Raw genomic sequence first — 27,069 nt, 5'->3', positions numbered from 1 at the left:
GTTAGTAATGAAGGAGTAAAGCCTGTTTCTGAAACGTAGCTCTAAGTGCTTGTCCTCAAAAAGTTTCTGATTTAAAACCTAGGTTTCATTATGTTGTATTCTAACTTTGGCCCCTCCCTCTCTGTAATTATGTTTGTAACAATATTCTCACTACTCAGAAGGATTTCATGTGTCTCCAGATGAAATCTCTCATCTCTCTTCATCTAGTCTGTCTCCAAAGTGCTCTATCAGGTAAATAACAGTTCTGATTTTCACAGTCATTACCAGTTTTACTCTTAGAAGGCAGGACAAAGCCTGAAATGGACATGTCTTTCAAAAAGGAAAGAGTAGAAAAATAAGTGGAACTTGCCCCAAATACACCATTTTCATTCTGCCTTCCTGGACATTGATGTCTGTTTTGTCTTACACATGCAGAATCCTTTTATCAGGGTTTTTAACCTGATATATATATATATATATATATATATTTTTTTTTTTTTTCTAAGTCACTTTTGGCAGTAAGGCATTTGAAATTAGCACCTTCTTTATATTTTGTTTCTTTAAATTAGACATTAATGGATAATTTAGAGAGAATGAGCTAATCCGGCACAATTCCCAGAGCTTCCTCATTTCTGAAAATACCGGAATATTCTGAGTGAAGACAATGCCCAGTAGGAAACCGTAGTAAAATGTTCGCTGCCTCCACAACAAAGTCGGATCCCCTGACTTAATAAAGCCTTAATATTTCTGAGAGCTTTTCTGTCCGTCTGGAAAACGTGCTGTGTTGAGGACCTCTGAGCCTCTCCGGCCATCGAATAAGTGCCTGCCAGGCCACACGATTCTTCGAGGAGGCCAGGCACCTTCTCGGCTTTTTACCCGGTGTTTCTCCGAAGAGCTTTCCTTACTTCACGGTTTGAAAATTGTCTTGTTTTCTGAAGATCTCTTTTGGAAGGATTTTAAGCACCTTCAGTACTATCAGTGTAGCACCATCGCCTTGCCTTATGCTGCCCTGTCATTTTACATTCCTGTTGTTGGGGAAAATATATTAAAACACCCAAAACAGAATTTTTCCATGGCCCCTTCCTGCCTCTGTCCATGTGCATGTAGTCAGAGTGGATACAGACGTGGGTTTTGCTTGATTCCCTTCACACCGTGTCATAAATGGATTTCTGTGCTGTGAATTCCAGTGAGCTCTAGGAATTTAAGGTCCCAGTTGACAGTAAGTGTCTGCCCAGCTCCCCATCAGCCCCAGGTAGTTGTGACATGTGGCAGTTTGTTGCTGAGCTGAGGCAGGACGTGTCCCTCAGCTGTGAAAGCGCCTACTTGCCCGCTGCACCCACTCAGTGGGTATCTTCAAAACTGGGGGGCTTTGGCTATCAGGAAAGGAAGAAAACTTTAGTGAAAGCTGGAAAGGCAGTTTATAAGTTGTGATATGCACAGAAAATATGGACTTTTGCTCAGAATGTAACTGTGGAGACAAGGTCAGGACCTTATTCTCAGAGTTAGGGGTGGCCGGAGGCCTGGGATTTAACCACTACCACTCACTAGGGCTTCCTGTAATCTTCAAAACTGGTTTCTCTACTCATAAATAATTCACTCTTGCAGTCTCGTCCTCTGCTGCTCTCAAATAAGGGAAAGGGGAGCCTTGGACTATCTGATGAGTCTTTTATGAACGGCCGTGAAAGCGCTTATGCTTTAGGAGTTAGGCAATAACACAAAAGGTAATTTCTACAGAATGGCTTTATTTTCTGAAAAAAACCCTCAGTTTTTTGGAATCGTTGAATGTTAAGATTCTTTTTTTTTTAATTTATTTGGCTGCATTGGGTCTTAGTTGCGGCACACAGGATCTTCGTTGTGGCACACACGGGCTCTTCGTCGCACCGCGCAGGCTTCTCTCTAGTTGTGGCGTGTGGGCTCTAGAGCATGGGCTCAGTAGTTGCAGCGTGCTGGCTTAGTTGCCCCGCGGCACGTGGGATCTTAGTTCCCCAACCAGGGATCGAACCCACCGCCCCTGCTTTAGGGAAGTGGATTCTTAACCAGCGGACCACCAGGGAAGTCCCAAGATTCTTGATTTAGGAGCACTGCACCTGTGAGGGTTCTCACCCAAACTTGTGTGCCCTTGGGAAGTTGCTTACTCTCTGGGATTTACTTTTCCTATAGAAAATGACAAAATTAGATTGTGCTACCTTGGAAGTTGCTTCTAATTCTGATATTCTGAGTCTAAATTTTGCTTCAACTCCAGGGCCTTTTATGTTAATGCGGCCCACTGGATCCACTGTGTAATATTTTGGTTATGTAGACAAGAAGGTTTTTGTTTTGGGTTTTTTTTAAGGCATAAATACTGAGTTTAGGTTGACATTAGAGATAATTTAAAATAAGGCTGACAATTTCCATACACAGCACTTTCGAACTTTGAAAAGAAGTGCCTGCGCATTTGTGCTCTCGGCAATTCTCCTTCCAGGAGGCTTCTCTGGCACGTTCCACTCTGAGGCGTGTCCCCCTCCTGGGTTCCTTGACTGGCTCCCAATGCCGTGGGCTGCAAATCAGTGTCCCAGTGCTCTGTGTGCAGATCAGAATCGTTTGCTTTCCTCCTTGTATTCTCCTCTCCTCCGCAAACGGTAAATGACAGAAAATTACGCTTGTAACCTGTATCACTCAATTCAGTAAATGTTCTTACCTTTACATTTCTCTCTTGGTTGATCCTTTTAAACAGAGACCCAAGTGAAGTATTCTTTTTTTCTTTCTCTTAATTAACTACTCAAATTATTAGTAAAATATTCAGCTTACATCTTCGTGTTACACGTTTTGATGTCTGGGAAGAATCGCTTGTGCAGCGACCCACAGGGTCATCAGTCACATCTTCTATGTCTGTTACTAACTAGATGGCTTTCTTCTGGGCTGGTTTCGTTTTTAAGAGATCTCAGGGGAAAATATTTTACAATCTCTTTTTGCTAATAACCTTTTTGTTGTCAAGAGCAGCTTCTTCAAAATTATTAGTAACAACCACCAGCATTTATTAAACACTACTGGGTCCTGGTCTTGGTGTTTTTCATATATTAACTCATTTAATCCTCACAACATGCTGTGTTACAGGTACTGTTATTACTCCACTTGACAGACAAAGAGACTGAGGCGTGCACCACATACACACCTTTGCCCCGGGCACACAGTGGTCACGCCAGGATTCAAATTCAGACATACTTTCCCATTTTTATTAATTAACAGGAAGCCCGTGACGTTATCCCATTTTGCAAAGGAGCAGGTTACGTAATTTACGCACAATCCCACAGCTGGTAAGGGCAGAGCCAGGGTTCACACCGAGGGAGACTTCAGAGGCCACTCACAGAGCCACTGGTGAGTCGCTTCCCAGGCCTGAGATGCACTCCTTCCTTGCCGTTCCTTCAGTGAGCCGAGAGAGAAGCAAAAGGCAAACCACTAGCCTTCAAGGAGCAAGGAACATTTGGGGCATACAGGCGTGGAAATACATTAGAAATACTAGAGATTAAGAAAAAAAAAAACTATTAAGAAATTTTTAGAAGTGTATATGAATACTGTAAAATCTGAATTATTAAACGTACTAATGGGGCTTCCCCCTTTGGCTCGCATTTCTCTCTGCACCGCGTTTTCTCGACGCTGCTATTTTGAGCTCCTACGCCGGGCTGGGTGACAAAGGCGCAGCCGCCGGCGATTTCTACCCGCGGCTCGGCCACCCGGCCGGCCCCCTCGGCACCCACAGAATCCCCGAGGCCCAAAGCACCTCCCGAAAGGTTGCGCGAAGAGCGGAGGCTTTCCTCGCCTCGAAGCGCGCTGGCTCCTCGACGTTCTCCCAACAGCTGCTAGGTCATCATCGAGGCCGCGATGCCCCCTCCCGTACAAAAGGCGACCTTGAGCGCCGGTAACAGGAAATTCCCAGTCAGTTTTGGACAAATATCAAAATACCCGAATGGGATGAAGCCAATCTAAATGTGTAAAAATGTTGAATTGCAGTGTATTTGATGAAATAGTACTTTTCTACCTTCAAGCAAGCACATGTAAAATAACTACCCTTACAAACTGTTCGCAGTAGAAAGGGCCATAGAGACTTGCTCTAATAAATAGAAAGCAATTATGTAATTGACATGTTAATTATTAATAAATGAATTTGTGTGGGGAAAAAAGGGAGCGGAAATCAATTTCATCTTCACAGCCTTTCTGTTTCCTAAGGAGAGACACTGTCTTGTTTGTGTGTTCTCTAGAACAGTGTCTGTCACAGACTGTCCACAAGTATTTTTTGCATGTTTGTCACTAATTGCAAAAAGTGAGGGTCTAGCCGTAGTTTTGCGAGGAATTAGGAGTATTACCTTGGGCAACTAACAGTGATTCTGAGCCTAGATTCCCCTCCAGTTATCACTCCCTTGTATGTTAGTGTCTGGGCCACCACTTACAGCTACACACGTTGTACATTGACTCAGCCTTGGTTTTATGCCTTAATTTGTATAATGTGTCTTAGGAAGCAGGGAACTTCTAAGTAGGTGAGTCTGAAGAACGTTTTATTCCTAAATTACTCGGTCAAAGAGGCTTTTCAGAAGGGTTTAAAATGTTTTTCTCTAAAATAAATAAGATGCCGTCGGAACTCTTCCTTCTCCTTCATTCATTAAAATGTTTCTCACAAATTCAGGAAAGGCACACTTTAAATGATACCTAGTTGAAATGAATGCAGTTCCAAAATAGTGAATTGCACATTAATAATCTTACAGCTGTTTCAGTTCAAGAGGAACAACATATAAATGTCACCAGTCGGCAGCCCACTGGCTACTTGAAGAGTGCCTTATAGGCCCATGACGACCTTGGTGTCACCATGACCCAAGATTTCAATCTCTGCTCTTACTCTCAAATTAAACTAAATTCAGCCTCTCTTCTACAGAAGTGAGATGTGTCTGCCACATGGATTCATTTTTTCTCCCCGTGGACAGGGCTGCAAATTGCAGGTCTTGTTCTCTGGCTTTCCAAAGCCTGGTTTCTGTGCAGATCACTTCCCCTTCGGTTTCACTCATTTTTTTTTTTTTCTTAAAACAATTTGTAATATACTTGATATGTTCACTGCTTCCTATTACCTTTATTTTATGGTTAAATGGACACTGCTAGGCAAAAGTATTAATTCCATATTCTGTACGGCTTTGTTAAAAAATTTTAAATCTTTATCTTGCTCACAGTAGCAAAAACAGATTGTAGTAGATCATTTTACAGCAAAAGGTGGTTAATGCCATGTTCTTTTGATGCTCAGATTTAGCCTTCAAGTTAAAAGGTTTAAGCATGGATTTTCTTAGCAGACTGATAATCATCGTGATTTTATCAAAACCTGGGAATTAGGGAAGAAGTAAGGAAAACAAAGTACAAATCAACTTTAAGAAAGAAAAAGAGGGCTTCCCTGGTGGCACAGTGGTTGAGAGTCTGCCTGCCAGTGCAGGGGACACGGGTTCGAGCCCTGGTCTGGGAAGATCCCACATGCCGCGGAGCAACTAAGCCCGTGAGCCACAATTACTGAGCCTGCGCGTCTGGAGCCTGTGCTCCGCAACAAGAGACACCGCGATAGTGAGAGGGCCCGCGCACCGCGATGAAGAGTGGCCCCCGCTTGCCACAACTAGAGAAAGCCCTCGCACAGAAACGAAGACCCAACACAGCCAAAAATAAAAAAATAAATAAATAACTTAATTAATTTTTTAAAAAAGAAAAAACATCAAGCAACGTTAATTTTGACTAGTGTGAAGCTAATTATTTTACGTTGCTTATTAAAATCAGCAGCACACAGAGTATCAGCATCCCCTCCCCTCACTGAATGACTAAGCACCTCGTGGGGCGTGGTCATCCGGTGGACTTGTACGGCAGGCCTGGATCATGACAGTTGTGGATGGCAGTGTAGAAACGCCGGATGTGGACGTGCAGCTTTACTTTACATCTCAGCAACGTGCCTTTTCCTGAGGCTCACAGCTCTGCCGTTTTTTCAAATGTTTGTTTGAAAAGAAGTGACCGGTTTTCAAATCTATAAGAGTTGGCACCACGGGTCCTTTCAGAAGGCTTCCTGCACCTGCCGTCAGGTGAAGCAGATCAGAGCTCTCCCTCCAGGGGGCGCCGTTCCCATGCAGTCTGTGGGTGTGCACAGGGCACCGCAGCTCTGAGCCTAGGGAGGACGCAGGTGCTCAGGCACCTGTGACAACAGTGACTGAGAATCCTTCGTTCCTTACCGTAGGGATTTTACTGTTTTATGCCACATTTGGCTATTGAATTAAGATAATACAATTTTACATTTTTTAGGTTAGTACTTACTTTTTCTTATACTTTGTTTGAAAAATAAATTTAATATCTGTGCATCTTGAAAGTAAAATTAGGCATATGATACAATATGTAATAAAAAGAATTTCACTGATTGAAAAGTTATCTTACATTAATATTGGAACAGTTTCTGTCTATTCCTCGACAGATTCTAACCATTGTCAGTGTCCAACAATAGTTACTGTTAATATTGTTTTCCTCACAGCAATCACACGAGATAGAGAATCTCGTATGACGCCCTTTTTGCAGATGAGGAAACTGAACATCGTAGTGACCGGCGGCTTTCTGAAGGCCACACACACGCAGACATTTATGCCCCTGCTCCTTGAGGGCCTGTGCTCTCAAGACTCACTGCTCTCAAGTTAGATTAGCATCGGACTTACCCATATGTCCCCCAAGCCTGTGTGTGACATCAGCCTTGGCGGCGGTGGTTTCTCCAAAGATCCGCTTCTACACAGAGGCAGCCAGCACGCACACAGCTCCCTTCCCCGCGTGGCTCTCCTCTGTCCCTGGCTCAGGGACCTGCCCTCTCCACTCTGTGTAAGTTCTCCCTGCTTTGTTCTCCTTCAGAGCGCTTGACACCACACTACATGGTCTAGGTTTGTTTATTAGCCTGTCTCCTGCCACCAGAATGTAAGCTCTTTGCCTTTGCTCATTGCTGAATCCCCATCCATTAGCACAGAGCTGGCATATTAGAGGCTCTTAAGAACTATTTCCTAAGTGGATGAAGACAGAGAGTGTTCCAGAGACACTGGTATGCCTTCTTGACCCTGCGTTGATGCTTGATGGGTATTGGGTTGACTACTCAATGCTTAAGAATTATCTCTGGGAGATGGCACTAAGGATCATGGTTGTCTGTTTTTCTCTGTGCTTTTATATTTTCTATATTGCGCTTGCATCACTGTATAATTAAATTTTTAAAGGAGTTAAATTTTGTAACATATATGGGGAAAAAACTACCAAAAGTAACAAATGTGGGAAGAAAACTACCAAAACTACCAAAAAAACTACCAAAAGTACTGAAGTCACACTGTAAGGTAATGGGTCTTTTCTCCTCTTTTACAAGCTTTATGTAATATTATTATTATTTTTACATTTTTAAGACTTTTTTAAATACATGTTGACCTAGGAAAAATATGGTGTCTTATACATCAGTTCAAAAGATAAATTATCTCTATTCCCACAAATAGTAGGATTTAATGCAACTTGGGGTAAGTTCACTTTCATTTTGAATCTGCATTTGTGGTCTTCTTTACTCAGTCAGTTTCTCTCCTAAAGCAGTGGCTGAAAGTACAGCATTGTGAGATCAGTCTGAGAGAAAGGTAGCGTGGGAAGAAGGTTTTTTAAATGTAACTTTTTTTGCATAGCAAGGATCTTACATACATGAAAAATACTCTCAAAATAATTTGTCATTAGAGAAATGAAAATTAAAGCCACAACAGTATCCGCTACACACCTACTGGCATGGCTAATATTTTTTAAAAATTGGCAATATCCAGGATGTACAGTAGAGCAATTAGAACTCTCATAGGTATTGTAGTGGAGTTTCTTACAAAGTTAAAAATGCACTTATCATACAACCTAGCACTCTCATCCCTAGAGTTTACCAAGAGAGATGAAACGTATATCCACTCAGAGACCTGTGTGCAAATGTCAGCAGCTTTATTCGTGATTGCCAGAAACTGGAAACAGCCCAGATGTTCACAGAATAGAATAGTACTCAACAATAAAAGGGAAAAAACTACTGATATGCGCAACATTGTGGATGAATTTGAAAAGCATGGTGCTAAGTGAAAGGAACCAGACACAGTACACTGTGACTCTATTTATATGACATCCTGGGGAAGGCAAAACTGTAGGAACAGAAATCAGATCAGCGGTTGCCAGGAGTGGGGATGAGATTGACCACAAAATGGCAACTTTTTGTCGTGATGGAAATATCCCATGTCTTAACTGTGCTGGTGGTTATAGGGCATATATGGTTGCTAATGCATATAAATTCTACCTCAATAAACATGACTTAATATTATGTAGTAGATGGCTATGTGAAGTGATGATTACTGGCCAAATTTAGCCCTAATTCACAAATATGTTTATCATAGTATATAGCTAATTATCCATTTATTTTTTTCCCACTCAGGGTCAGCTGTCTATTCTATGATTTGTGCACCATTTTACCCTCCACAGCAAAGGGGAATAATATAGGACTTTGTGTGTAGTAGTTGTTCATAAGTAATTGTTGTATGGTTGAAACTGAGAAGTAAAATAAGCGGAAGCATTTAATGATTCAATAAAAGCAGTAAGCTTGGAATATTAATTATAACTAGCAAATTTGAAAATTTAGAGTCAGGTACAGAATTATTTGTGATCCTCTAAAATAACGATGGTGACTTGAGTAGAGTCGAGCTCCTGCTTCCTCTATCTGGTGCTTGAATACAACTCCTGGTGGGTTGAAATCTGAATTCATTTGGTGACCAATTTTCCAAAGCTGGTGTGCCAAGATGAACCCACTTGAAAACTGTGGGCTCTCGTACTTGGCTGCAAGACCCGTCCAGCTGAGGTGGGCTGGCCCAGCATCTGCAGCCTTCATTGTGCTTAATGCTGGAACCATCTGTTTTCTGTCAAAGCTAGTGCCAACAAATTACTAATCTATTAGAGAAACATGGAAATAAGATTGCACTTCTCATTCCTGGCTTTTCCTCTCATATTTTGCTTGGCTTACATATTTGGTTTTTGTTTATTTTGGGGAGAAAGATATGTTATCGAGTAGGCAAAGTGGGGGGGAGTGTGAATCATTTTTCACTCCTTCCACACATTTTCAAAAGATGATGGAGAAAAAATCATATTAATGCTTATTGATAATACTATTATTGTTGACAATCATGGTGATAGCTATCATTTTTTAGGTAGTTCTATGCTTGGCACTGAACTAGTCACTTTCTACCTATTCCCCGTTATTATTGTTACTTTACCTGGCAAAACTGATGTTCCGAGAGGTTAAGCAACTTGTCCAAGGTCATGCCCCTAGGAAGTGTCAGACCAAGTATTCAAAACCAGTTTCTAGAGCCTATGCTTTATCCGTTGCTGCCTCTTAAGCCATTTAAAGCCTTTAGAAACCATTTTTGTCCAGGCATGTGAGTTTAATGAGGAAAGTCTTGAAAGTTTCAGGGAGAAGAAAAGGGGACTTTGTATTTCTCCTACCAAATAGAGGCCTCTATAATGAGAACATATTCCCTTGACATGTGCTTTTGAGTGCCAGTTCGTGAAATCAGCCTAACTGATTGAGGAAAAATAAGATTGGGAGCCCAGCACTCAATGGGCCTTTCTAAGGACAAGTGCACGCATGCGTGTATGGGCGGGCATGGTGGTTGTGCCCTGACACATACTCCGCCCGATTACAGAGTGCTTCCTGCTGTGCAACGAAGACCAGCTGCTGAATTGAGCAAAGCGATTGAAACCCAGCTCTTGTCTTTTTAGTACATAAAATGAATGAAAAAGCTAGAAGTCAGGTAGAGGGTTACTGAACATCTCAGTTGTTTCTTTCCTTTGTGTTCATTAAAATACAGCCCCTGACTGCCAGTTAAACCCAAGGTGCAGGAACCCAGAGTGACAGTATTTCTCTGTTCCAAGTATGAACGGCATTCTACTTCAACTATAAGCAGAATTCCACAAAATCAGGGACCTTACTCTCATATAAAACTGCATTGTGGGCATAGTCTGCAACAACCAGGTAAATGCTTGTTTTATAAAACAAGATTAAAGTGTCATTTCATTTCCTTCAAAAGCAAAGGGTACATATGTTTTCACTGAATAAAGTTTCTTACCAAATGAGTCACTTATCAGGTGTTGAGGGGGGTGGAAACTAGCTGCAGAGCAATAGCAAGAATATGTGAATTGATTTCATTTGTGTTCACAGTGTAAGTGAGTTTGTTTCTTTTTAATAAAAGCAAGAGCCAGAAAGGCACGCTGGATCTCACTGATGTTATCAGATAATCTGGAAGTGAAGGGCTGTGAGGTCAGTGGGGCGGGGCGGGGGGAGTCTTCAACCTGCTGCAGAGAAGAGTTCGGAGGACTGTGCTCTGGGAAGGCGTGGGAAGAGGCAGGACCCAGCATCCTGCCCATTGCTCTGCGTCCCTCCCAACCAGGATGAGCGTAAGGTGCCCTTTCCGCGGAGACGGTGTGATGGGAAAACAGACGGGGACCTTCTGTGTGGTCCCGTGGGACGGGAGATTCAGCGCAACCTCAGAACTTTTTGTAAAGAACTTTGCTAAACAGTGAATGTTTACCTTTTACTTGAAAACAGTATCAGTTTGATTACATCTGCAAAGGCAGAGTATCTTCATGCAAAGGCGGTTTAAATTTGAGGTGCTGGCATAAAAGACTAACTCACAATGCAACTCGGAGGCACCTGAGGTGATTTATGTTGAACCAACCTCTCCTGTCCCTTCCTTCCCTTCCCTTTTGTTTTCCTATCCATTCCACCTTCTCCCTCGCTCTGTTGTTCCTCGCCTGCCTTTCTTTGGCTTCCAGGGATATTCGGGGAAAAGCAGCTGCTGGCTGTAACAAGTCACTTTCTGTGTTGGTGGAGCACTTTCTTAAGGAGCTTGTCCCAAGACCGGTCTGTGGCAGGGCTCAGTAGATGATGGCCACTCTGGCCGGCCGTTGTGTTTGTAACGCAGGGGCTCCCGTTTGTGTGTGTGTTGCTTCCAGCCACGTCAGGGCTGCAGTGGCAGTTTAGTTTTGACAGACACCATCTAGCCCACAAAGCCTAAAGTATTTAGTCTCCAGCCCTTTACAGAAGGTGTGCCCGGCCCGTGGTCTGTGTGAACAGTGACCTTCACACCGTCTCCAGTGAGTAATACACTTCATAGACAGCCACGTGAGAGACCTCACGTGAGGCACCTAACAGAGCAAATACCAGTCAGTGCTGAATAGTCTGGGCTTCTTGCAGATTTGTAGGTGGTCTGCACTTGAGAAGACCTGCTTTCACGACTGTGATGATAATGTGACGTAAGTGTGGTTTTCCTTAAGTATTTGAGAGGCCGGTCAGGGGTGTGGCTCGTGGACAGCCCGGGTGCAGACTGTGGCTCTGAGGCATTTTAGCCACGTGACCTTGGGACAGGCCACTCCACATCCCGCACCTCAGGCTCCTTCTCCCTAAAGTGAGGATGGTAAGGACAGGGACCTCTTAGGCTTGATGTAAGCATTGAAGGACATAATGCAGAGAACTCGAAACTGAGCTTAGCACACAGTAAATACCAATTGCTGGCTTTTATTGTTGTTACTAATCCAGTCCAATTTCTGCTGGAAAATCTGGAGAAGCTCCTTCTCGCCTTCAGAATAGGTCCCGGGCTTGGAAGCCTGATATACGGGGGCCTCTTCCCTCTGTCCCCTTCTCACGGCCACGCGAAGCTCAGCAGTGACTTGCTCTTGAGTTTGCCCTTTCGCTGTCTCTGCCGTTGTCCACGGCCTCTTCCACAGGCGCTCCCTGCCCTCTTCTGCCTTAATCACCATCCAACAGTAACCCCCTACCATTTTTGCACTCACGTTTGAGATACTTTACATGTTATGTCATTTAATCCTAACGACAACTCTTCAAGTAGACAGTATTGAAGAGGGTTATCTCTGTTTTACAGAGAAGAGAATGAAACAAAGAAAGGTTAAAACAACTTAGCTAAGGTCACATGGTCAGTATATATATGGAGGCTTCCCTCAGCCCCAGTTCTCCCAGATCCCAAAGCCTGCCCCACACGGACGCCTGGGTTGCGACCCAAGGTGGTTTTTCAAAGACTTTCACTCAACCCCCGACCGTGGACAGCCCCCCGCATCCCCACCCGACACAGACTTATTCTTCTTTCTCTTACGCTTTTCACAGTGCATTATCTTTTTGTTTTTGTGTTTGTATTTTTTCTCATCTTACCCCTGCTACTCCACCTTATACACACACACACACACACACACATGCACATGCACACACACACACACACACACACACACACACACTTAGGTCGTGAGCTTCTTGAGTACAGGAATTGCATTGTATTTAACTTTACATCCCCTGTGCCTAGAACAGTTATGTTATATAGATGAGGAGATTCTTCCAGAAAGTAGTAAGGGCAGCTGGAGAAACACTAATCCATATTGTACAGACACTTATCCTTTTGCATATATTTCATTTCAACAGTAACTTATTGGGAGGCAGCGTATTTTATTGGTTAATTACATGGGTTCCATAATCATTTTGCTTGAGCTTGAATCCTAACCTACTAGCTGTTGACTTTCTTCATTTGTAAGTGGAGTCATGGTCGTATCTACATTTCATATAATTATTGGAGAAAAGAATGAAATCATTGATGCAAAGCCCTTAGCCCAATGTCTCATACATAGTATGGTTCAGCAATTATTATTAATGAAGTGGCATTATATATGCCTTCAATTTACTTGAATGTAGTTTATGTGCACTCAATCAAAATAAAAGGTGTGGAAGGAGAGAGAAAACAAAACTACTGAACTAGTCCAGGCCATTCCACCCCGTGAGCACGTGCCCCACGTGAGCAGAGATGGGAGGCGAGACTGTGGACGCTTATCTCGGTCTGGGACCCTGCCTGCTTCCCACAGTGCCACCATCTCGCTGGGCTGAGTGCCATGCCGGTGCTTGAAACGTATTTCATAAGACGTGGCATCAAGTGCAAACCGGCCACTTTATCTGGTGCTCAAACAAAAAAAGTCTTCCAGACACCAGAGAAAAGCCGACTGTGCTGGATTAATGTCGCATTTCCACATGACACCTCCTGTGGGGTTTTGAAGGGTAATTTTGACCACATGTGCTTGTTTTCTTACACCTCCTGAACCCTTTATCGTAACTGTCCAGCGTGGTAGTGATGTAGTGGTGCAGTCTCAGATTGGTGTTCACCTGCGGACTTGGGGCTGAAATACTTACTGCAGTTAAATTTTGGCAAGAGTACGAGGTGCTGGATGTGCTAAAGCACCACTCAGCGCTACCGTCCCGTGTCCATTCATGGATGGTCTCAGTGATCAGCCTGGGTTTCCCTCCGTGTTACAGTGCTCCTGTGTGGCTCTTTGCCTTTGCAATGTGCAGAGAGAGCGTATTTTGAGACTGCCAACCTCATCAGCGCCAATAGGGGAAAGGGTTAATGAGGATAATGACTAATATTCTGTGTTGATCACATTGTTGGACACAAAGTGTTTCCAGTGAATGTTTTCACAAGTTCAAATATTAAGTAAAAGGCTTTAATTTGTGTTTGATTTTTGTTTAGGTAACTACTCCAGACCCCCAACATATAGTGGGGTGCCCAGTGCAAGCTACAGCGGCCCAGGGCCCGGCATGGGCATCAATGCCAACAGCCAGATGCATGGACAAGGGCCAAGCCAGCCGTGTGGTGCTATGCCCCTGGGACGAATGCCATCAGCTGGGATGCAGAACAGACCCTTTCCTGGAAATATGAGCAGCATGACCCCTAGTTCTCCTGGCATGTCTCAGCAGGGAGGGCCAGGAATGGGGCCACCAATGCCAACCGTGAACCGTAAGGCACAGGAGGCAGCTGCCGCAGTGATGCAGGCCGCTGCGAACTCGGCACAAAGCAGGTATGCCGTCGGGCGGGCGGTCTGTGTGTGGATGTGTGCACACATGTGGAGCCCAGAGCTGCGTCATCCCCGGCTCACACGGGGGTGGAGAGCAGCAGAGGGTCCCTTGGCTTGGCCATTCCTTTTGTGTTAAATATATTCTGTACCATAAAGGTCAGAGAAGTGAATAATAGATCATGTTGTATGAGACATGGAAGAAGGAATCATTGGTGGGCAAGTCAGCTGTGGGAGGTTATTTGAAACGGCTGTGAATAGTCACTGCACCAAGCAACCTAGAGCCAGTGGCATGGCGAGTGTCTTTGTGGTTCCACTTAACACAGTGAGGTTTAGGCAGGAAATTCTAGAGCCTAAAAGCTGGCTAAAATCTAAAACATTCAAAAAGAACTTCTCCCTTTTTTTCTTTTTTTTTACCTTACCATAAAAATCTTTATTAAAATAGAAACTTTGTATGTGTACATATGTGTATTGTGTGTGTTTGTCTAAATGTATATGTGTGAGATTTATTACTTCATGTTCTTATGTTGTATTTTATTTTTCTGGGCATAGCTCTCTCTCTGTCCAAACCAAAAGGTGGTTGATAAAACAAGGATTATATTTCCGAAACTTTAAGTTGATAGAGCAAAGGCTCTAGCCTCAACTACTTACTTGTTTTTAATCCTGAATTTTAAAATTAATTCTTGAAGTAAATACTTGACCTGTATAAAAATAACTGAAATTAAAATTTAGGAGGCAAAGTGAATATGTTTTAAAAGACTCACATGTAAAAATGTTTGAATTATGTTTAACGTATGTCAAGGTATGTTTTAAAACAAAGGACACTGAAAGATATGTATGAACATACGGTATCTTCAGAAGAAATGAGAGAAGATTCTGAGTTTGTCAAAGGGAAATAAGAGCTGTGTGTGTGTGTGTGTGTGTGTGTGTGTGTGTGTGTGTGTGTGTGTTTAAATGTATCCCTTTGTTGCTTTTCCTCTGAAGTTGCTATTTGGGAATTTTAGGGACCCTTCCAGTCTCACTGTTTGCTCCACATAATAAAATGAAAGTCAGTCATATTCTCTCTCCCCCTCTCCCTCTCCCCCTCTCCCCGTCTCCCTCTCCCTCTCCCCCTCTCCCCCTCCCTCTCTCCCTCCCCCCCACCCTCTCAACCACGTTACAATTATTTAGGATCTTCTGAACCCCAGCACTATACCTCTGAACTGAACCTATGCAGGCTGTAGAGAAAATGTTTTAATAAACCTGTCCGTGAGGACTGGTTTGGCTGGTCCAGTTAAGTTCTAATTTAGGTTTAAATGAATTGTCCATTGTCACAACTCAAAAAGCACAAGTTATTTCCTTTTTAAGGAGAAAAGTACTTGATTGCATTTGACATGAAGCCTTGGATAGTGATCTGGGAAGAAGATAACTGTAGAGATGAAGGCATAATTGTTTGATTAAAAAGCCTTGCTGTGCTCCCTTTCTGAATCAGTTTATATATAATTTTATATAAGTTAATGTATAAGTACACATCCATGCATTTTCATTTTCTATTTCTAATCGGTAGACCATTCCAAAGCCTCACCTTCACACTCTGCCCATCAGAGCTCTCCAGGAGTTTAAATGGAGACTGTTTATTTTTTGGCTTTTACCAAAGTCAAAGCTGTGCTTCAGAACTGTAAAACTGAGACTGGATCTGAGAATCTTACTTTTCTCTCTCCTTTGCCCTGTCCCCCCACCCCCTGTTTTTTGAAGGATTGTTCTCCAGCTCCACTGCCAGGCAGCTGCATGGTACAGAGTATTTTATGCCACATTCTGTAACCTCCACACCTATGTGTGGAAATAACATAGTGGACAGGGGGATTCCTACTTGTCTACAGAACAAATCCAAAGAAGTTGTTCTTCTGTTCTACTTTAGGCCACCATACATTAGGTCGCCTGCTTATCCCAGCCAGTCTGGGGCTGGCGGACGCCCCATGTTTTCTTCCCAGCACCCCAACTATGGCACCTCTCAGGCTCCCATGATGAACCAGCCTGACCAGTACGGGTAGGTAGCAACATGCCCTGACTTGCTGCGGGTCCTGGGCATTTTTTTAAACTGTTAATGAACATGCCATCTGGCTGCGAAAGGAACACCCAAAGTAAGAGAGTGAAAGACCTAAAAGGAAATCCATCTCAGAGGGGGCTGTCTTTTGTTTATTTTTGTTTGTTTTGGGTTTTTTGTTTGTTTTGTTCTGTTTTCGTTTTTCATTCTCACCAGCAGTACTGTGGTAGTTTGGTGGAGACCTGCATGCCGTCCCCCAGATCCTGTCTTTGCATGGCTTCGGCATGGCTTCTTTCCTTCGTGCCTGAGACGGAAACAAAAACTTTTATCTACGTAAAAGTAATGAAGTCACCTACTCCGGCGTCATGTCCCCCACTGTTGTCGTTGTGTCGTCTAGGACTTGTGTAGCACCGTTATCATGACTGTGTTATTGTCATTCCTGCCACTACAGGGACCTGCTTCCACGCTCGCCCTGAATTCAGAGTGCGGTGGCCCCATGGAGCCCCACTGCAGGAGGCAGGGCTTAGGTTCTTAATAGGACTTGCGAGGGGCCTCGTGGCATCACCACTGAGCAGACATCTGCGCCAACGATTTCTATCATTTCCTTCTCCCAAGGAGGTTTAGAATATTAAAGTCACCAGGAGAATACAACCGAATAATGCAACACAGAATTTTTTTTCTAAACACAGTGTTGCCATATTATTATCAATTTCGACACAGGAATTACATACAGCAACAAAAAGTATCTCTCTTCTTTCCCACTACAAAACTATAATATCAGCCTGTCACTGTCTTTAGGTTAGTAAATACTCAAAGTATATTATTATTGAGTGTTATCTAAGCAAAAATATTTTTACTGATATCATTTAGCATGTAGTAATACTAAGATTATCTCACGTAGATTGAATAGTGTTAAGGAGTTAGTTTCAGCAGAAAGATACAACAATTTTGTAAAATAAAACCGGAAACAATCAACTAGCTTTGTTTAAAGACTAAACTTACAGAACTGTGTTTTCACTACTTGTTATGAATGCATGACACAGAGAGCTTTTTTATAGCTTTATATTCAATATACATTTATTTAGGCAACAAGAGCAAATGATAATTTTGCAATTGAGAGTTCTAAATCCTGTAAACATGGTCCTAAATGTGGGCCAACAAATAAAGAATTCTGTAAACATAATCCTAAAAGTGAAATAAGCATAGAATGAGGTAAACATACTTATTCTGGAGAAATCGTCTTTCCTCTTTTTTCCTTTCTTGTGCTACTTTCAAGGTCACTTCATGAGTTAGTAGGAAGATAACAGTGGGGGGAGAAAAGCATTTATCATCAGCTGCTAATCCATAGGATCTGTCCTTTACCAACTCAGGAGTCCTATTTAGACCCACAAAGCTAGTTTGGCTGTGCCTTGCCAAGCCACATTAAGCAGCTGTGTAAAATGAATTTAAATGGCATGCATCAGAGTAAAATGTCTTCCACTGGGGCAGAAAATCAATGTTAGCTAACCAGCACGGGAAGATCAAATCTGCATTTCAGCCAGCAGCATCCAGATAGCTTCCTTAGAATACGCCACCTCCTCCTTAATTAAAAATAAGAAAAAGGAAGATGTTGGAGTGATTCTTTGTAAATCGTATGAAGCACAGTTGGCAGAGGCTCATCTTTGCAGCCCCATCTGTGTTAGCTTTGAATTTTGCCGTTTGCGTTTACACTATTCTTTCTAAAAAAGAAAGAAAAAGTTTTATTTCTATTTTAAAGCTTCCTTCCTTTGCACTTTGCAATATACATAACCTGTTGTGCCCTTTTTTTTAAAAAAAAAAAGTAGAAGCTTGAATGTGAGAAAACATGTATAGTACATGTTTCACTGCTACGGGTTAGGAAATTTGATTTTCAACATGTTTTTGCTTTACTTAACAGCTCATTGCAGCAAACTTGTGTTTTTGCTTTTGTTCTTGTTTTCTTTCCCCGTTGATAGCTCTGTCAGGTTAAAGTTAGGTTGGCAACTTGAAAAGCCAGTCCACTAAATGGCAGTCTCTCAGGAAGAAGTGGCCCAAGCCTTTCAGAAACACAATATTCACAGAGTTGGTTATAATGACTTCTTTCTCAAGTCAGAATCCCAAAGGGCCTAGAGCCTAAGAAAGAATCTGAAAAAGACAAATTAGTGATGAAGGGAGGGAGGGAGTGTGTGTGTGTGTGTGTGTATGTGTGTGTGTGCGTGTGTGCGCAATTAGAGACAGAAAGCTAACTGCAGAAATGAAGGATTATGGCAATTATGCTTCAGGCTTTTTCAGCTAGTTGGATGTAAAATAATATAGAGGAAAAAACACACAGATTAAACTTGTTAGAAGCTGTTTTACTAATTCCTTTTTTAAGAGTGACATTGTGAGAGTAAAGCTGCTGCGGTGAATAAGTTAAGGAACATATGGATGAATTGTTTTTTCTTTGTCACCTTTTGAGTAAAGGACTCCCTCGTTTTGATTTTCAGACAATTTACAATAGAATGTGATGAATCGTACTGTTCAGGTACTAGATTAGCTGAGTAAGACTATACAATAATTTGAAATAAGCAATTTATGTGTAATATCTGTCCAGGACCTCCCCCCATACACATTTGATATACTTTTTTACTCAGAAGATGCCTTTCTGTGTTCAGTTTTAAAGCATTTCTAGATCATGTTCTATTCTTTTGAAGTAATGAGAAACAGAGAGTGGGAAATACTAGTTGTCTTACTAAAAGCCTAGTCAGGGCTGGCGGATGACGTTCATCTTCAGTCCAGTTCTGATGGCTGTCTGCAGCACCGTGTCGGAAGGACTCTGAGACGCTGTCGGAGCACAGACGAGCCAAGGTTGGCCAGAAGTTTAGGAAAGACTTTGGCCTACTGCTTCTAAAGAAGCATTTCCATGAATCCCAGGCTATAACATAGTCCTTCATAGTTTTTGGATGATTGACCTCTATGCTCAACACACACGTAAAATAAATTTCCCTTGGTCATTTAGTGTGTTTTGCATTCATTCTTTCATTCTAGGTGGCAGTCACCTGGTATTGTCCGACAATTGACATCTCTACCCAATGTAGCTGATCTGTGGATTTGGATATTTCAGCGTTATCCAGATTTTTTTTTTCTTGGAAATGAGCTCCAAGGATAATGCATGACTTCAGTGAACTTACGGAAGGCCTGGCAAGCCCTAGACCTTTAAGCCAGGGTAGATTTTGATTCCTTGAAATGAGCCACCCCCTATATCTCAACTTTAATCAAGTCTTCGGTGACTTGAGATGGTTTGTGTCAAAGTCCTGGCACAGATCTTTAGGATAATAATATTTTCACCAGGATAGGTTCCAAGAGGATATAGAATTTCAGTTGTACAATAATAGAATTTTAGAGCTGGAAAGATTTTAGATGGCATCCAGTCTGTACCCCTCAATTTTATGATGAAGGAAACCAAGATCTACAAAGTTACCTGCCATGGGTTATTCAGTTAGTTACAGGCGGGGCAAAGTCGACCCCAGGGCCCTGTCTCCTAGGCCTTTTGCTCTTCCTTCTACTTAGTGCTGTCTCTGTAGATTTTCCTTTTTAAAAAAATCTCTTAATTTTACTTCCCCCTCATGTCTAACGGCAAATCTATTGATACTAGTAGAAAGCAAACATTAATCAGTGTCTTATTGGAGATCCTATTTCTTGCATCGAAGTCTGGATTGTTTTTCTTTAGCTCAGCCTTTGTTGCATCTGAAAGGAAGGGAGCGCTTTGCTGCTTTCCACTCAGACTCCCTGCACATCATGAGTCGTTTGTTTCTGGAACCACACACCTTATGAAGTGAAGCGACAGTTTACTTGATGGCACACAGTTGGGTTTGAATTTCTGTCCTTTTCACCCTTCAATTGCCCACCAGTGGCGCTTTAACATGTTGCATTCTTGAGACTGGAGTGTAGCTGTTAAAATTAGGATTCTGAGTCGTGCAAGAGTAGAAACAGAAGTTGGCATTTTTACCCAGATAAATGCATACACCTATGAGATGCTGATACAAGCAATATCTGTCATCGTCTTCTGTCCCTGAAAGACTCCCCATTGAACCAACTTAATATCAGACAGAGGAAGACTCTCAGACTTCTTAAGTTTTTTAAAAAAAAAAAAAAAAAAAGAGCAAAAATGAGTCAATTTGAAAAGTCTCATTTCTCCTGCCGAGGAGGGAATTTTTATACTGAATATCACAACCCTGAGTCTGGAGACTTACATCTCAAGTCATACCAAAAGCTAGGATAACTGAAATTCGTTTTTAAATATTTTTGTTTTTAGTAAAGTAGGAGATTAGGGATTTTAATTAATATTATTTTCCAATCTTAGCCACTCTTTAACAGGGTGAATAAATTTCATGAAGTCTTAACCATAAGGTAGCTTGACCAGTAGCAGCCTAACAATTGATGTTGACGTGGCTGAATGTTTTGTGAGAGTCTGAGCAGTGGTTCCTCTGCTTGGGAACAGCTGGCTGCACGTACAGACCCTGGTGGATTGGGCCTACGTAGACACTTAGACCTGTGTCTTATGTGCACCATCCTCCCCTCCCCCCCCCCCCCACAGCTTCCAGCAACTCTTCTTTAGTGGGGTGTATTTATAATTCATTTCCCCTGTTGCTATTTGCCAGCAAGGCACTTTTTCTCTGTTTTTTTCCTCTGAAGCCAGTATGACTCAGTCTGCTGCTGGGCTAGGAGGCACTGATGTGGAAACACAGTAATGGAGATAGTGCATTAACACATCAAAGAGAAGGGGGCGAAAATGCATGTGTGTGCAGCCTCAGTTATAGTGGGTCCATGGGCTTAAAGAGCTGTGAGTGATCTGTGTTGACTAAGAATGTAGCCCTTTGGATTTTGGACAATTAGGTATTAAAATAATAGCTATGATTTGAAAAGTCATGTTATTGAAAGACAAAGCGAAAAGATTTCAAAGGCTTAAATAGAGTTTTAATTTTTACAATTAAATGTTAGCCTTTGTTTTAACATCTAAACACTATGCTTTAATTTTGAGCTCCTTTTTTGCCTTCAAAATTTAGAATTTGAATGCATATTGCTGTGTTGGTATTTTAAGATTATGATTTCAACCAAATCTTTCAGAGTTCCGGAATTATTGTAGCAGCCATAAAGTACATTTATTAGTCTTCAAATCAAAAAGTAGTAAAACACTAATTTTTAAAATACCAAGAGAGTTTTTTTTTTTAAAGTTTAATGAGATCCAAAGTTTAATGAGATCCAAGGAATCAAAGTATGAAATGTACAGCAAACCTTTAATGGACTAGAGTCTGTGAAGTTCCTTAAACCGCTGGTTGTCATCTAGAGAGATTTTTAAATATACACACACACCCTCACCCCAGCCTCACGCCAGGTGAGGCTCGTGAGCCTGTATTTTTTTATAAAGCCACTGGGTGATCCTGGTGTAGAAGGCCAGCACTAATCTGGGGATTGCATTAGGGATTCCTGCTGCTGAGGAGCACTGGTGAAAAACACAGAGGGAAGAGGCAGGAAAGCCCAGGCTCGGAGAGCCCATGCTTTGTACCTGATAGACGCTGACTGAAGAAAATACCGGACTAGAGCTAGGGACACTGGATAGAATTAGAAGGAACTGATGTTTAAACAGACCTGATACCGTGACTCAGGCTTTGGCGACCTTTTGTCTCACTTTCTACCTCTGAGCATCCTCTCAGATATCAGTATCTTCCTGATACTCTGAGATATTCCAAGTTCCCCTCCATTCCTAGAACTGCCTTCTTTATTCAGAATGTCTTCTATCCACGTCCCAGTCTGCACCTCTCCCAGCTGGGTGCCGTCCTTACGCCTAAGAGAGCTCTCAATGTTGTGTGTATCGGGTTGGAGCTCTGATTAACCGGACGAGTCTTCCATCAGTGGAGTGTGTGCCCAGGTTTACTCATCCAGGCCACTTGTCTTCCTTTCTAACCTCACGGGCCCACTAACATCTCTTCCCCCACATACCACATACTCACACCGGACAAACGGGGAACATCACATCTAGAATCAGCATTACAGTCCACCCATCACTGGAAAAAATCAGCAGCACAGCACAGCCAATCCCAGCTCTTCAGAGTTGTTAAAGGTAGGAGTGCTGAGATCACATTTGTCTCAGGTAGTACCATTGGCCTCAGCACCAACCTGCAAGGCTTTCAGGTTGAAACCAGGAAGTGTCAAGTTGTTCTCGGTCTGAAGTCTCATAACCTCAGCAGGGTTTGGGGCTGAAGGCAGCAAGAACAGTTTGTAAGTGATGAAGAGGCTGTGATCTGGGTCTTGGTCTCTCCCAGTCTGGGGTTGGGGAGGTGTCATGGGTGACCGTGTGAAGATCATAGGTGGGGGGCTGCATTGTCCGACTGCCCAGAGGGCCTCTTAGCAGGTAGCATTAAGCCTGTGGGAGCAACTCCCTGAGGCTCTCCTAATCTTGACCTTCATTCTTATTTTGAACTCCATTTCCATTGCATAGATTAAAAAACAAAACCAAACCGTAAGCTTTTGTCCCTTGCTTTGAAAGTTAACTCCTACTGGATTGCCTTTGATTGCTAAATACCTACCAGTGCGAACTTGCTGGATCCTGCCCCTCCTGCTTCTCAGGGCAGAGCACCTGGTGTGGACGTAAAGAACTATAGTTTTGCTCAGCTATCAGGCCTTTCTTGCAACATTTTTTACCCTAATTTTGAACGGTGTTTTGCTGAAATAAATTAAGTAACTTTGTGGCCCAAGGCCACCTTTAGCTCAGAAAATCTTTAAGAATTTTAGGAGGATTTTTTTTGTAAGTTGGAAATAACCATATTGATATATTTCCTGGCACTGCGGCCCTGGACAAGTGCATTCCTTGTTAGAGGGTTTGACCGAATGTTGCTGTGGTAAAGTGTATGAGATGCGGATCTCAGGACCCAAATTCCATTTTTCTTTTTTTAGCCGACAGACTGGTCCATTAAGATACAAGAAGTCTGAATGCACGTGAGATCTGTGCCTTCTCAATTGTCCCCTCCTAAAACAGCCCTGGGGTCGGCTCGTTGCTGCCTGCTACTTGGCTCCTCAGTATCTGCCACACCCATTTGCTGCCTGCGTCGTCGTCGGGGTGCCCAAACCTCCAAGGAGACCCATTCCCCTGTCAGTTCGCTCTCCCTTACGGCTTGTACCCAGGAAGGGAGTGTCCTGGTGCAAAGGTGGAAACTCCTATCGATGAGAAGGAATAGCCTTCTTCGTAAATCATTCGAGGTCTTAATGGTATTATGATCTCAAGATAAACTTTCTTAAAGATCTTTAATATAACTCAGTTAGAAAGGGGCACTTTTTTCTTTCTAAGGGGGACGTCAGAGGCAACTAGTTTTTCTTTCACAAGGTTCAACAGATCTCATTTTTGCCAGACAAGGGAACTGTGCCAGTTACGTCTTGTTAGAGGCCAGTCGGAAGCCACAGGTGCCAGCACCCACCCCACAAAGTGCTGGGGTCACCTCTTGCAGGGAAAAGACAGGTTTGGGGCCCAGCGCTGCCCCTGTGGCTTTCGTAACGCCCTGCCCTTGAAGGAAGTGCTGATGTCAAAACCTCTGAATGTAGCACCTTCAAAAGGGAGTTTTTTAGTTCATTTTTGTGTGATTGCCAGTAAACAGTTCATAATAACAGAACAATGGGTTTAACAAACCAAAATCAACTTTGAGATGAAGAGAACATTCTTAGTTATCAATTACCGAAATTCAAGGAGCCAGATAGTTTTTGCACTTTCTTCACACTCCGACAAGGAGGTCTCTCGCTTCAGAAGCCTAGAGCTCTGTTTGTTCTCCTGGCTGCTTTGAGAGAGAAGGTGAAGATCAGTCAGCTGCTTTAGGAACAACTAAAACGGGTTACCTGCACTGAAGCGAAAAGGAAGTCCTGAATCTTGAAATTGCACGACAGGTGCCGTTTTAGAGTGCGTGCCAGGAGCAGAACCGATGGCAGGTTGGAGCCCTTTGTGAAGTCTGCAGGAAATGGTTAACAAAGAGGGAAACAAGGTTTCTGATGTTACAGGGTTTCAGGAGATTCAGGATGGAATATGCAGGATTCCTCCGTGCTTGGTGGAAACAGCTTCACTGAGATGCAGGGGTGAAAATACAGCTCTCTGGAGCTCTCTGGAGAAAGGTGGAGACAACCAGGAGGAATGCTTTAGGCTCAGAGGGAGGCCCTGTGGGCAACGCCACGTTATATAGGCCCATGGCGGAGACACGCGTGGGAGAAGTTACGCTCTGAAGAGTTACCTGCAAATATACACTCACTAAAGACAGTTCTGGAGAATTTGCTAACAAAGTCATTACTCCCCTCTATTGAAAGGGTCTTTTTCATAGAGATGTTGAATGTTATTACATTCCTCTTTGCCCATGCTTAAAGAAAAAAAAAAAAAAAGAAAGAAAACTTAAATGTATCAATTACCAAAGGGTGTGGGGGGTTATTAATTTATAGCTGGGACGTGACTGGTAATTGTTGCTCTAGCTGATTTGTTGCTGTCATCATACCCACTTCAGCTCTCCTTAAAGGAACAGGCTGCCTTGAAAACAGGTGATGGTCACAACAGGGAAGATCTTAGAAAACAGACCAAGAAGTATTGTAAAGGGCGTTCCTGCCTAGGGAGGAGGGCTGACGGAAAGGACTCGCCCTCCGCTTCCCAGACTCCGGTCTCCAGCCGCCTCCGCGACGTGGCCTCCTGGCAGCTGAGACCCCACGTGTCCCGAGCGCAGCTCGCGTCTCTCGCGGGTCTCCCCTCGCAGCAGCGGCCCCTCACCTGCCCCTTGTGCAGCCGGGCAGACCAGGGGACGTCGGGCCACCTTTTCTTTCCCCACAATGTCTGACTCATCACCGAGTGCTGCCGGTCTACCTCTGAGGGAGCGCTCAGCGCCCCGTCACTCCCACCCCGGTTCCGCGCGCCACCTTCTCTCACCTGGACTCGCGTGACAGCCACACACCTGTTGCCCTGCGTTCGTTCTTCCTGCCTCTGGTGTGACCTCCCCGCCGCCCCCCAGCCAGAGGACCTTGCCTTTGAAATACACATCCTTTTCTGCCATTTCTCCTGCTTAAACCCCTAGTCTCTGCCGGCTCCTCTTAGGGTACAGGCGAAACCCCAGGGAACCGTACGCCCCACGTGACCTGGCCCCGCCCTCTCCCTCTCATCTCTTAATCTCTCCTCTCCTCCCCTCCTCAGCTGACTGAGTCCCTTTCCATCCCTCAGATCTCACCTGAGGAGGGGGGTCAGAGGGGCCAGCATCCCTTCCTCAGGGAGCGTGCTCTGACCTCCTCATTATAAGCACCCCCAGTGTGTGCACCTCTCCTTTATCCGCACGGCGAGGTTGCAGTTGGACACTCCCTGCTCTCGTTACTTGACTCGTGTTTGCTTTTGTCTGGGCCTGCTGGTGGGCTCCTTCCTCCCCTTCCCCTCCCACACCCATCATGAACACATGACTAACTGTCAGCTACACCGAAGGTATTTCTGACTAATTTTGTTATTATAGCATGCCTTCCTGAGTGAAAGGGGTGCGATCGTTTTTTAAAAAGTAGTGTGTGGCTGTGCATCTTTCTAGGAATCTACAGATTTTTAAGTCATTGGCACTTGCATTTGTTCTTTGTCTTTGGTTTAATGATATAAGCACCACTTCACCTTCACAGGGTTGATTTCTAGCCAAAGCAACTGGCTTGTTGAGATTATAACATTGTTTCCCCACTAGAACTGCAGTTGCATTTGCTGTCACAGGTGTACTGATGGATTAGCCACACCGAAAATGGGCTGCAGTTCGGACAGCTTTCACTTCTGTTTTGATTGTGTTGTTTTGGGGGCAAAGCTAGTGATTTTCATTCTTCAGATATTAGATTTTAAATAATCTTGACTGAATGTGTCCCTCTTGGTACTGCTTTGGAAGAGCTGCTGTGTAACGTAGGTTGAAAGTCTGTTTCACCAGTGATCTGGACACGTACGTGCAAATTATTTGTTTATAAAACCGATTATTTGTGTTTACTAAAATAGGGCATCCTGTGTAATGTTATGTATACGATTGGAGCTCTCCGAGGTTAGACTGCTGGAATTGGGCTTTTCAGAGTTTCAAGTTCCTGGTTCTGATAACTACTGGGCTTAAGTGGGAAAGTACCCCAAGTTTTAGTGTTAGTCTCATTTATTTTGTCGGTAAGCAGTCTTTTCTGGCTTCATAACTTAAACTACATCCATAGTGACAGTACGTATAGAGAAAGATACATATGTTTGGCAGTCATACCGTTGTCCAATAAAGCATGCACCGCTTTATGTTCCTTTTGAGTATAACTCAAGAATGATATTTTCAGTGCTAGGATTCTTCAGAGTGGAGCTTCTCTCCGTGTGTCTTTGCCACTAGGACTTTATATAAAATGGCTTCACTCACGTGGTGTCTATTTCCAAAGCATTTCTTCTGTCTGTCCCTACCCTCCTCCAAAGAGCTGTATCAGAAATCCATTCATTTTCAAAATAAACATTTCACACTTTCCAGTCTATCCCTACTGAGAAAAAATAGTGGTGATTGCTAAAACAATATGGCCTAAATATTCTTTTAAAGCACAAAAATCATATCCAGACTTCATTTTACTTTAAAGTTTATTGTAGTTGACTTAAAAACACGATATTTAGAAATGTGTGGTTACTCTGTATTGGATTTCATACTGACATTTTTACCTGCTAAATTCAAACTGTGGTGGGAAGCTGTATCCTCCTTTCTGTTTTCACGGTGAACCATTGGAAATGGTCACTTTAAAATTGGTATTTGCTTCTGGGTTTTTTCCCCCAAAGCCAGCCCCTTTATCGGCAGATTAATGTGTAATGTTTGAGAAATCTCCAAAGTGAATAAAAGGATGAGCTATGAGAAACCACTTGTGTGTGTGTAGACCGAGGAGTGCTGGAGGGAAGTGCGCTTGCCAGCTCCACTTCTGAATCATTCTCGTTGTAATAACCTGCTTTTTGTCATGGAATGACAGATCTTAAACACGTAGGTCTAGCCCCAACTGAAGACCAATTTCAAGTGCCTCTGGTTACTCTGCAAGTCCGGACGTTTACATAGCAACCGCCTACGTCACACCTCGAGACTCCCGAGCCAGCGCAGGGCCGCGTGGTAATAAGCGCCTTGTGATTTGTGGCACCGCCCAACACGGTCGGTTCCACA

General features: G+C 43.2%; 1 protein-coding gene across 1 annotated transcript in view; it reads left to right on the top strand.

The window, feature by feature from the left end:
• ARID1B (AT-rich interaction domain 1B) overlaps nt 1-27,069 on the top strand; it is a 405,049-nt gene that overhangs the window by 331,239 nt on the left and 46,741 nt on the right. Inside the window, 1 exon segment of the mRNA XM_068550751.1 lies at nt 13,566-13,893. Coding sequence (XP_068406852.1) covers nt 13,566-13,893 — 328 coding nt within the window.

Source organism: Eschrichtius robustus, chromosome 9 (genome assembly GCF_028021215.1).
Source record: "Eschrichtius robustus isolate mEscRob2 chromosome 9, mEscRob2.pri, whole genome shotgun sequence".
In the NCBI taxonomy this organism is placed as follows: Eukaryota; Metazoa; Chordata; class Mammalia; order Artiodactyla; family Eschrichtiidae; genus Eschrichtius; species Eschrichtius robustus.
This window is presented reverse-complemented; position numbering and strand designations above follow the sequence as displayed.